This window comes from Channa argus, chromosome 18 (assembly GCF_033026475.1).
Source record: "Channa argus isolate prfri chromosome 18, Channa argus male v1.0, whole genome shotgun sequence".
Classification (NCBI taxonomy): domain Eukaryota; kingdom Metazoa; phylum Chordata; class Actinopteri; order Anabantiformes; family Channidae; genus Channa; species Channa argus.
In genome coordinates this window covers 11,609,694-11,622,389 of record NC_090214.1, presented here as the reverse complement: position 1 = coordinate 11,622,389, position 12,696 = coordinate 11,609,694, and the positions used below count along the sequence as shown (strand labels likewise).

General features: G+C 36.9%; 1 protein-coding gene across 1 annotated transcript; it reads left to right on the top strand.

The window, feature by feature from the left end:
• The first annotated feature begins 430 nt into the window (after positions 1–430).
• Positions 431–7,196, top strand: drg1 (developmentally regulated GTP binding protein 1). Its single transcript, XM_067484910.1, has 9 exons — positions 431–615; positions 1,922–2,045; positions 2,149–2,324; positions 2,423–2,492; positions 3,296–3,465; positions 4,176–4,306; positions 5,393–5,560; positions 5,840–5,962; positions 6,836–7,196. The coding sequence occupies exons 1-9, from the start codon at positions 577–579 to the stop codon at positions 6,933–6,935; spliced, it is 1,101 nt and encodes a 366-aa protein (XP_067341011.1). The 5' UTR covers positions 431–576; the 3' UTR covers positions 6,936–7,196.
• Positions 7,197–12,696: the final 5,500 nt, after the last annotated feature.

Genomic DNA, 12,696 nt, shown 5'->3' with positions numbered 1-12,696 from the left:
AACAAAATCTGTGCATCTATGTTTAGTCATAGTGTAGGGACTTTAGTATGTAATGTGTTTACATTACAACATGAATAGCAGCAATGCACAAGTAAGTATGAGGTCTTAAAATCCTCATTTGGAAAACCATAGCAAGTCCAACTATTATACAAATGTAATGGATAACAAAATGCCTAAGAAATGTAGTGGAGAAGAAGTATAAAGTAGCAGATGAAAAAATGTAAGTATTCAATTTAATTACAAGTACCTAGATTTCCACAACTGAGCCTCATTAATAAATATAAGGATAAATGCAAATTAATCAGCAAATTAGCTAAAACAATAAATTCAGTTTTTAGTTTAGATATTCTAAGTGTTAGGGACTGATTTTTTTGTACGGTCGTCAACACACCGGCAACAGTGCTCTCGTGAAAGTCTGTCATCGCGAGATTCCACAAGAAGTGCAAAGCGGCACTTGCGTGGTGTAGCAAGATCTGTTCGGTGCCTAAAAATAAGATCTAACTTTGGCAACTTCTACATACAATATTTTCACCTTTATTCAGTAAGCGTTGGTTATACAGAGAAGTTGCCGTCACCATGAGTATACTCGCCAAAATAGCAGAGATCGAAAATGAGGTAAGGTAAAAGTAGGTAGCAGGCTAAGCAATGAATCAGTCACGTTTTAGCTAACAGCTAGCTAGCTGTTGACGCTAGTAGGTAGTTAGCCTAGCTGCCACAGCTGGGCCTGACATTAAAACAGATGTACAGTTTTGGACAAGTTACACCGTGTGTATGAATTATGCTTCACGTGTTAATTCAACATATAGATGTATTTTGATCCAAGTGTTAAAAGTGAAACGTTATCGTTATTGCGGGTAAAAGCGCAGATGCGGTTTGACTGGCTGGCAACCACGTACAAGGCTTTAATGTTTTGGTCTCCTTCCTATGGACTACGAAGTAACCTTATCCCAGTGCATGAAACTATTTTTACTGTCTTCACGAACAAGATTGTAGTGTTATCATGAAATTTGTACAGATAGGCTGGGTAAATGAAAACAGTAAAACTCCCATTAAGTTTCGGCAGTAGTATAAAACTCCATGGTACCAGCTGTCTAGTTAATTTGAGTTTGCCCCAGTGCTTGTGTCAGTCTTTAGTGTTATAGAACATTGTGTATATGACTTCTTACTGACTTCTACCTGGTTAATTTCATACCGAAACATAATCAGTACATTTACTAATGTTGATATGGGTGGAGAAAGGTGTCAGGTGTGTTGTGTGATAAAAGAGTATCAGTGAGAATGAAAGGAAAGGTGTTCAAGACAGTAGACAGACTAGCGATGTCATACGGCGACGACAGCAGAGACAGTTGCACTGAAGAAGAGACAGGAGGCAGAGCTGGAGGTAGCAGAGAGTAAGATTTTGAGGTTCTGTTTAAGAGTGACGAGGATGGACAGGATCAGGAATGAGAACATCAGAGGGACAGCTCATGTTAGATGTTTTGAAGATAAAGTCAGAGAGGCCAGATTGAGGTGGTTTGGACATGTTCAGAGCAGAGACTGTGAATATATGGGTAGAAGGATGCTGAGGTTGGAGCTGTCAGGCAGGTGATCAAGAGTGGATGTAGTGAGAGAGGACATAAAGTTAGTTAGTGTGAGGGAACAGGATGCAGAGGATAGGGTTAGATGGAGGCAGATGATTCGTAGCCGAAAGAAAAAGAATACCAACTATTATTTGAGTTATAACCTGTCAAGTAATTGGTCAATCAAACTGTTGCTACTGCAAGCCTCTCAAAAGTATCTTGCTACTTATTATATATTATAGTAAACTGAATATCAATTAATTATGGACTCTTTTCTCTGTGCTGCTTAGTGGTTATTAGAAATTCATCATGATAAGAACAGGTTTTACACCCTATGCTGATGTTGTTACTGATAATCCTAGATGGCCAGGACACAGAGAAACAAAGCCACAGCTCACCACTTGGGTCTGCTCAAAGCACGTCTAGCCAAGCTGAGGAGGGAACTTATCACACCAAAAGGAGGCAGTGGTGGTGGAACAGGAGAAGGTAAAAATCATAGTTTTTACTATTATAACCTTGTCTTTAAGCCTATTGTGTAAGCGTCGTAAAATAAGGAAAAATGTTTCTTCTTTGTGTGTATGTGTTTTAGGTTTTGACGTTGCGAAAACTGGTGATGCTCGTGTTGGCTTCGTTGGTTTTCCTTCTGTAGGAAAGTCTACACTTCTGAGTAATCTTGCAGGTGTATACTCAGAGGTTGCCGCCTATGAATTCACCACTCTTACAACGGTACCAGGAGTCATTCGCTACAAAGGTGCAAAAATTCAGGTACAAGAATTTCTTCTTTGTTCAGTATTTGTACACATATTTTCACTCTGGTATGGATTCGGTTGTTTGCTTATTTTCTTACATTCTTTTATTCTAAGCTCCTGGATCTCCCAGGAATTATTGAGGGGGCCAAGGATGGAAAAGGCAGAGGGAGGCAGGTCATTGCAGGTAAATATGTGATCTGTTAAATTTTTGCTCAGACTCAAACAGGTCTTCATTGGCAAATTAAACAGTGTAAAATTAATTTTTTAATTAAAGTAGAAGTGGAAAGTATTTTATGTTGTTCCATTTATTAAAACACTAACTTTAAAAATTACTTGTTATTAAACTTCATAAAAATCAATATGTGATGTTTAAAGGCTGTGATTTAAAAGCCAACTTCACACACTTTCAACTTGCTGCATAGGGCTTTTATTAGGGTGTAAATATACAATAGTGCTTTTAAGCCTGTCTGACTTTCGTATTTTAAAAAAATTCTCTGCTTCTGGCTGAAAAATGCCTCCAGGCGACATCATCTGAAGGAGTTTTTGGAAAAGCAGGTGGATCACGATCACAACCTCCATAGTGTGAGCAAAGAGATGACATAATCTAAACCGAATGTTCCTCCAAGTGATGTCATCTAGAGGCATTTTTCAGGCAGAAGAATAGAGATATTTTTATATAGGCAAGTCAGAGAGAAGTTTCAAAGCATTATTGTATATTTACACCATAAACTTAAGCCATGGGGTGCAAGTTGAAAATTTATGAAGTTGCCCTTTTTTCAAATATGTTTCTGTCCAATACATTTTTTAAAATCACTGTAAGGGCAGAAAGATAGACAAATTAACTTGCATTAAGAAAGCTTTGAGCTAATGTATTAACAACTAGTGTACAACCAGTGTACCACTGTGTCTCAAAACAGTGGCATTTAGATTTATTTATTTATAATTATGTTTGCAGTTACATACTGTATCAATGCTGTTTTGTTTCAGTGGCTCGGACCTGCAACCTAATTCTGATAGTACTTGATGTATTGAAGCCTCTTGTCCATAAGAAGCTAATAGAACATGAACTTGAAGGCTTTGGTATTCGACTTAACAAGCAACCACCCAACATCGGCTTCAAGAGGAAAGACAAAGGAGGCATTAACTTCACAGCTACAGTATGCAACACACAGGAACTTAAATGCAGAGATGACAACTGTTTGCAATTTTCACCTCTGAATGATATATTGAATGATGTAATAATGATAGGATTTGTTAGTGGATTTAGTGGTTTGTTTGACAGTTTTGAGGGATCCTGGTTGTCCATTTGTCATTCTGCCATCTCATTAGATGGCAATGGGAGATTATCAAAATGAGAACAATCACACTGTTGATAGTTAAGCAAGGGCTGTACTGTGATAATGTCAATATTATGACATTCAGGATTTTAGTTGTCAGATGAATCTGTATTTGATTGTCAGGTCATTTTTGATGATGGGCCTTTTTTGGGTATCTCATTTAATTTAAAAAGCTTGCAAAACCATTTGATCACCAGTTGACCGATCTCCAGAATCTAGTGTGGCAAACATGTTTTTACCCTGACAACACTGACTGACTGATGCTGCCTTCTTTTGGATGTGCCTAGGATTACAATTCATTTCTGCTAAATATCTGCATTTGACAAATGCCATTCTTACCAAAGACTATAATATTTTACTGGTAAATTTATAGTGTACTATATTTGGAGCGTGATGTAAATTGTACAGTGTAAGCCCTATCTAATATTACATGTGTTTATTATGTATGTTTTTGTTTTTTATTTTCTTGCTTTCTTGTGTTGATTGACATTATTTCTGTCCTCACCCATCCCCCCTCTCTTTCTCCTTAGTGTGCACAAAGTGAGCTTGATGCTGAAACCGTTAAGAGTATCCTGGCAGAGTACAAGATTCACAATGCCGACATCACTCTGCGCAGTGACTCCACGGCTGATGACCTCATTGATGTGGTGGAGGGAAATCGGTAAGCTGCTGAAGTGCCAGAATGGGTCGTCCTTAGTCATCCCCAGTGGGTGGGGCATGTTGTAGTCTGAAAACCCATTTCAATTCCTACCACACTAATGCAGATAAATTTGAAAATGCAGTTTACATGCTATACAGTCCACACAACCATTTTCGATTTTATTGTAGTGTATAATGTGTAAGCTTTGTCTAAACAATTTCTCACATACTTAAACTCTTACTGGCATGGCACAACAGCAGGAGCTCTCTGCAGTTGTACAAATACAGAGCATTAGCAGGGTCCCTGTCTTGCATAAAAGCTCCTGTTCCGGACTCCTTACCTAGTAAAGGTCCTCAATAAAATGAGGGAGCTTAATGTACACTTAAAAATAGCACTCTTAAAAATGTAAAGAAAGAATATGATTCAATGAAAAGTATCCATGCATCAGCAGTTATAATTCCAGTTGTACAAAAATAAAAAACATGTTTAAAATATTACTTAATTTCACCTACATTTGGTGAAGTACTGTAAAACTTACATTGTAGCAAAAACAGTGAAACAAAGGATTGAACATTAGAACATTTCCAACAGAAAAGAGGAAGTAAAGCTAGCCTACTGGATGTAAAACACAGTTTGCTCTGTGAAACACCATATTTCTTTTTAATATGACTGAGGCTAATATTTAATGCAGTCAGAGGTTTAAATCAATCAAAGGTTTTGTTGATTATTTTTCGTTTTTATCTTTTGTTTGGCTCTTTTCTTTCATTTTTTTTAATTTTACACACACCATTTACATGGATTAAGCAGGTTACAGTAGGCTTTCTCAGGAAATGTGCTTTCTTAACTGTCATGTAAAGCGTAAAGCTTTAGTAAACCCGGTTTCTTCAGGTACAGTTCTGTTGAACACCTATTTCTTTTACATGTATGCACGTAGCCAGGTTTCTGAAAGGCTTTCTTCACTTGTGCATATGTGTAACAAAAGGCTGCAGACAGGAACAGGCAGTTGAGTGAAAGTGTGAATAAAAGAAGAGATCATTAAAGGGGAAATGCTGCCTCATTTTTAACGCAGCCTGACAGTTTCCACTTAATACACTCATGTCTCTACAGTGTCTACATCCCATGCATTTATGTGCTCAACAAAATCGATCAGATCTCCATTGAGGAGCTTGACATCATCTACAAGGTGCCCCACTGTGTACCAATTTCAGCCCACCACCGCTGGAACTTCGATGACCTGCTGGAGAGGATGTGGGACTACCTTCAGCTTGTGCGCATGTAAGAGTTGTTAATACAGGACGTGGGGTGTGAATAGAGGTGAAGAGCAGCTAGGGATGTGAGACTATGTTCATATTCTGCTCAATCCAGCATGTTCTATAGCCAGGTATCAGATAGGAATCGCATCTGTTATGGAAGGATGCTTCCATAAAAGGCTCATAGGTCTGGTTTAAAAAAAAAAAAAAAGATCTTGTGTGTTTACACTTTTTGTAATAATTACATCTAAGTCACTTGGAAAATTTTGAAAAGATTTAACTGAAGTGATGTATTGGTTTGCAGCTACACTAAACCCAAAGGCCAGCTTCCTGATTACACATCTCCTGTCGTACTCCCTGATGGACGAACTTCAGTTGAAGATTTCTGCCTAAAGATTCATAAAAACCTCATCAAAGAATTGAAGTAGTGAGTAGTGACAACTAGTTCTTAGTATTTAACTTTTAAAGTGCCTCTTAGTTTCTTTTCTACACGACCAGATGTATTTCTTTATGATTTTCTTGTCTTTACATCTTTTTTTATTACATCAGAACAGCTGATTTTAGATTATTCAGCAGAAGGTTTACGTCACACTTTTGGTTTGGTTAATGGTTTATTACACGAATATAATGCATCTTTATAAAATAACGGACAAGTGGTCAATGAATGGTTTAAAACAACAGTCACTTTAATCATGGCCATTACCCTTGTTGAGATAAGCCAAATGGAGGGAGCAAATTGGAGAGTCTGGATTAGAATGTGAGAGCGATGATGCACCACCATCTCCAAATGGTAGAGCTAAGCTCATTAATCAATCGATATGTGAGGATTACCAATCCTTTAGGGAATAAACCGGTCAAACAGTAACACATATGAGTCTCTGTAACTAAAGGGTCATTGTACCTTGTAGGCTCTTTTATGGCCCAAAAAAAAGATTGATCTAACTTTTTTGGGGGGAAATTAAAGGGTGACTTCACCAATTTTCAACTTGCTTTCTATGGCATAAGTTTAGGGTGTAAATGTGAACTAAAGGTTTCTCTAAGTGATGTCATCTGGAGGCATGTTTCAGCTAGAAGAAGTAGAGAAATATTTTGATATAGGAAAGTTTAATTTATGTACATGTACTACCAAACTAGAACATAAAGCAAAATCAGTAAAGGGGCCCTTAAAACTGTGGGTTAAAGCATGATAGAGCAATCTCCTTTTTTTCCCCATAAAATAGCATAAAATCCTGTTAATTGCTTTGTAGATATAATTGATCCTTAAATTAATTGCAGTCATTTTAATCTCTTCCCTTTTCAGTGCTCTTGTATGGGGATCATCTGTGAAACACAATCCCCAAAAGGTGGGCAAGGACCATGTGATGGAAGATGAAGACGTTATCCAGCTGGTGAAAAAGTAAACAGGGTCTTAATTCATGGTTGGCCTGTGTATCACAAAGTGTTCTGTACAGTTGCTCAGTAAATCACCATACATGTCATCAGAGCATCTTATTCACGTGGTTCCCAGTTTCTCTCTAATTTAACAAGGACATGAATTTAAGTGTCTCATTTATCAGGACCTACAGTACTTAATACCATGAATAGTTCATATTGAATATTGGTTAAGGCTTGCATTTAAACCTAAAAAAATCTGTAAAATAAAAACATGAAAGAAAAACAAATGTTGCCGTTTCATTCTTGAGGAACGATTGTATTTTCTTTGTCCATATATATCTTGACATGTATTCAGTTAGTATACTTAGGCACATTCTTTTATTTGTGGTCTGCTACTGAAGCATCATAGAAATGTATTGTTAAATCTCATGCTCTGTCATAGCTACATGGTCTGCCTCAAACACAGCTGCACCAACGAACAGCTTTATTTCCTCCGCTAGTCGGGCTCAGGAAAAAAAAATGTCTCATTTGAAAGCTCTGTCTAGCTAAGTGATTTATGTGACATTGATGATGAAGGCAGTTGTTCAGACTGGTGGCCCACCCCCCTCTCTTTAGTAGGGACAGCCACTCAGGTTAATCAGTTCATTCACTCAGATGCAGTCTGGGGACAACATGCACCAGCTGTTAACAGCTAACAAGACTCCAAAGAAAATGGAGAAAATTTTATCAGAGTCAGGAGAACTTCATAAGGATAGCATTACCTAATGTCGATATGTTTAAACTGGCATGAAGCATAGTGGCCATGTTGTCCTGATACCTAACGGTGATTGCAGTGGATGGCACCAATGCGACCACAAGTAAATGCAGAAGTGATATTAAAATTGAAAACTTGCTTCATACAATGTATATGGTATATGTGAATTAGCAGTTATTTCAGTATGCTTATGCATTTTAGTTTTGGTCTTTGTCATGTTCTAATTCATGCATTTCTCCTAATACATATGAAATGTATCAAATGGAAGTAGTCAGGCATCTTTGGAGCAACAGAGAGTATCCAGGATATACAGCTGCAGTTTTAATATTTGTTTCCCTTTATTTACTAGAGGAAAATGAAAACACAAGATATATATATATGATCTCAATTTTGGGTCCTTAATTAATTGAATCCACTAGAATCCTACAGAAAAATAGTTGTGCATAACCATAAAATGTCATTATGCTCATACGTATGTAAGAAGCCATTTAACTGTCACAGTGCTATCAATATTGTCCATTACTTACTGGTTAAACCATGTTTGATCCAGAACAATCTTTAATGATTAAAATTTCAATATACAACAGGATTCATGTTAATAGATATATAAAAACCTACGGTTAGACAACATACTCACGCAACACTATACTGGTTCACTAAGGATGCGATTAAGTGTATTTCTTGTTGTAGTCTACGGTTCCTACTTATAGGATAGCTATTTCTAGAAATAACTGTAGCGGTTGAGGGTGCCTGCCTGTCCAGCAACAGTAGGATCTGCCCTCCTCAGACACCGCTTCTTCCCCACCCCCTTTTACCCTGTAAATTATAGCAGCACTTTAGCTAATGAAAGAGTTGAAGACTGGGCACTAATAAAAGCCATTAAGTGAATAAAGCACTTCCCCCTCTAACAAAATTAAAGAATCTACCCATTTAGAGAGGGAGGACTCTGTATTAATATTTATGAAATGCGGAACCAGTGGCCCCCCCAAATTCCCCAACCCACGTCCAATCCCAGCCTGACCAAGTTCTCCTTGCCCATGCACCTATCCCAAGAGAACATCGCCAACCCCTCCTAGCTTGAAGGAGGGGCAGGAGATGGGGACTTGAAGGGTGCTGAGGACACACTCAGTACAGTCTGTCTCCAGTGGAGGAAGCTGGAAGACCCCAAGACACAGCTCAGAGAACCCAGTCTCCTTCATCACCCCTCCACTGGCTGCACACCGACTTTGAAGCCAACGGATAGAAAGGTGGGTTTCCTGGAAAGACCAGATGTGTAGAAGTGACTTTCCAAAGACAGCAATTGGAAATAGTTGGCAAAATTTAGAGTAAGTTTTAATGGGGTTAAGTCTCAAATTTGTAGCATTTGTAGCTGATTGAAAATTTGTTGTGTTGGTTACTTGTGACACATATTTTGAGAAATATTCCATGCCTTTTTTTAATTTTTAAATCATATTCTTTCACTGACAACTGAGAAAATTGAAAGACACTTTGGTCAAATGTTACAATTTAATTCTGAGATTTCTACACAAGTTTGAACTCCCTAAAGACCATGTCAATTTTTGAAGAAAGACAAAACACCAAAAACAAGGTAAGAAAGCATCTTTATGTATCACAATCATCCCGTGCATAAAAACCATCATCCCATCCCATCAGCCACGCCACATCCATTTGAAACATCTTCATTGTTCAGACAGGTCTGTTTCACTGCTACCACTCACCAGTTTCACCCAAAGTACTCCCCTTTTTGAGCCATTTGGTCACTACAAATCCAGGGTTTCTCCATTGCGCATAAAAATGCATTATGGTGTAATTACATCACACAAAGTGGTTCAGTTGCCTGAGCTCTAAGTTGATTATCCCACCATGACTTCTCATTAGTAAGACGTCCCTGGGGAGCTGAAAGAGACAAGAAAAGGTAACGAGATTGTCAAACCTCTAGGAGAACAGATGTCTTGGCTTGATGGTATTGTGACTCTTGACATTGAGTTCAGTGGCCGTTAACACAGTCATGGCTAAAATGTCAAAAGTGGTTGTGTCTTTACTCCGAGGAGACCACCAATGCCTTCAGATGAACTAGACTAACTTCACTGGTGTCACTGGCATCATAAAGTTGTTTTTGTCCATTTCAAGTACAATTTCAGAGGGAGGACACTATGAGATACTACAGTTCTTAACGAGATCACTAAAAAATTATCCAAACTGTGTTTCCATTGATCAGTTGAAGGACACTAAACAGACTGATGGACAACTTATTTGATTCAGCCTACATTCCTCAGGCCCTCTAAAACTCTGTTTCTTTAATAATGAATTTTCTAATGTTTTACAAAATGTACAAAAAACATTAAGGAATTTTAGATTTATTTGTCGTGTCTGGTAGAGTGGATGCGAAAGACAAGAGGGTGGGGCATGACGCAGTTTGGGCGCAGGAAGGGTGTAGCCCTTTTTTCCGCAGTGACCGTGACCTATGACTAATCGTTTCATTTTATTCTGCAGATATTCTTAACTGAAGCCGTGTTACATTTTTTTCCTAATCATTTTGTAAACCAATGTTTTTTTTTTATTTGTTTGTTTGTTTGTGTGTTTTTTGATAATCAGTCAAGGAATCCAGATTCCCGCCCTAACACCTTTGGGACTTTTTGTCTCTTGGACCGCTGATGCCACAAAAGCCTGGGAATGTCCTTCAGCTCAAAGAATCCAGAAAATATTAATACAATGTTTTTCTTTAAGGAGTTTGAATAATCACCAAGAATACATTTGACAGTAGCAAAATAATATATTGTATTTGGACGTTATATCCACATAGTCAACAGAGTCTATCAGGTGCCTTAGACTGAGCTGGATCTTGTATTAAATGTCTTTTGCCCAGGACCCCATTGTGCTTGATCTAACCATGCAGTGCTTCTTCTGTCCATGGTTGTGCCAAGCACCTTGGAGCCTTGTGAGCACTATCTACCTTCTGCTGTGAGCTTCCAAAAATCTAGAAAACTCAGATTTTAATTGTTAAGGTATTTTACACTTGGTTAAGAATCCGAAGAAACAATAGAGAAAAGTTAATAATTTAAACATGCATATTATCAATTTTTTTATTTATTCGCCATCTAATAATGCGCTGTAAAATGTAAAAATATGATCAATAAATATCTTTTAAACATATTGTGTGTTTTACTCACACCAACATTTTTATTTCCCCCTTTAAAAAAAGGAATTAGAGTGAGAGTATGTGTGGATCTTGAAGGGTTTATAGCTAAAACAGTTATTTCCAACAAGCTGCTTTGTTCCATATGGAAGATTTGTGGTAACAATCAATTACAGTAAGTGCTCTATGGCTTTTAACTATGGGTACTATTTTTCGCTAGGTGAGGTCATATATTAAAACAATGTGCACAAGACTGCGGACACATCACACTTCTGTAAATCAGATGATAAGACACTGCCCAATGTCTGAGACATACAAGCCAATGTGTTTGAGTCACAGCTTATGTTGGGGAAATTATATTAAAATTCTCTCTAGTTTCAGTGCTCAGCTAGTTTTATTTCAGTCTAAGTCCTTCCATAAATGAAATGCTAACTAGTGCATTGAACTAATAAATGTGAAAAGACAATAAGACTCCTCCTTTCTTTATGACTCCACTCTTTTAATGAATTTAGTCTTTGATAACACTTGCGCTATACATGTATTAAATGATGATGTACACTATAAATAATTGCTTTTTAATCACTGTCATAAAGATCGTTACATTGATGAAGTTCACCAAGCACCCTGTGTAGCTATGATTGTTAGGATGCATTGTGTCAAATTGCTTAAACCTGTTAAAGTTTTTTTCATGCACATGCATATTTCCCAATCACATTATTTTCAGACAAAATACACCTGCATTTGTTTGGAAAATGTAATCATCCCAGCACTATGTGCCTTAAGATGATAAATGTTGTTTTTGGTTCTTTTTTATTTTATGGGCTTGCACTGTTTGTCAACGTGCATGTGGTGGACATGGTAGGAAAAGCAGAGGACCTGATGAAAATATTACCAATGGTTTCCAGTGGGTCATGACATTGTGACAGTTTGCCAACATAGACAACTCCACGACCCTAAAACTGAGGCACCCAATTAAGCAAACATGGGGCGAAATTTATTGATTACCACACATTTCAAGCACAGTAATATTTAGTATACCTGTCAAAACCAAACCTATAAGCAGAGTATGAATAATTTCTGTAAAGCCAACCTCATGGAAATACAGAATAATTATTTTAAATAATTTAAGATTTTATTAAAATATATTGTATATTACCAGCTGTATTGCAGCAAAACTGGTTAGCTACAAAAAACAAAAAAAAACTTTTATCCTACTCTTTCTTGCAGTTGAGTCTCATGAACCTTAAACTTTTCTTTTTGATGTTTTTTCGACTTTTTTCGATTTTTGCTTGCCTTGTACTCAATTGTGAGCCGCTTTGGACCGTATCCATTTAGCTTCTGCTAAATGATTAAATGTAAATGTTTGAGCTCTTGTTTTGTAACATTTTCCTTAATTTTTATTGCATTGTATATTGCAGTATAGCTAATGTATATGTGTTCATGATTTTTTTGGCTCATTGTCACATGTTAGTTTCATCAAAATGACATTACATACTGACTAACCTGTAAATAATGTGATTGCTACTAAAAGTGACTACACCACACAGCGACCAACTCAGGGCTTGTAATATTACTTGACACGGTAAATTAAAATAATTTAAAAATGTATATTTAGATTTAGATTAGACTAAATCTAAATAAACATTAGACTAGAATTAGATGTATTTTACTGACATATTTAGTAAACACAGTTTAATTGTAGTCTGGATATAAAATATGTAGAGATTTTGTTATAGAAATTTACTAAATATACTGATTATACCAACTTATTTTCTATACCTTTAATAACATATTCATTTTAGTTATTGCTTTATTTAGTATGGCATATGGCTTTTAAGAGAATTTCCCTCAATAATTTAATACATTTTAGTCAGACTTTTATTACTTGAAATCTTAA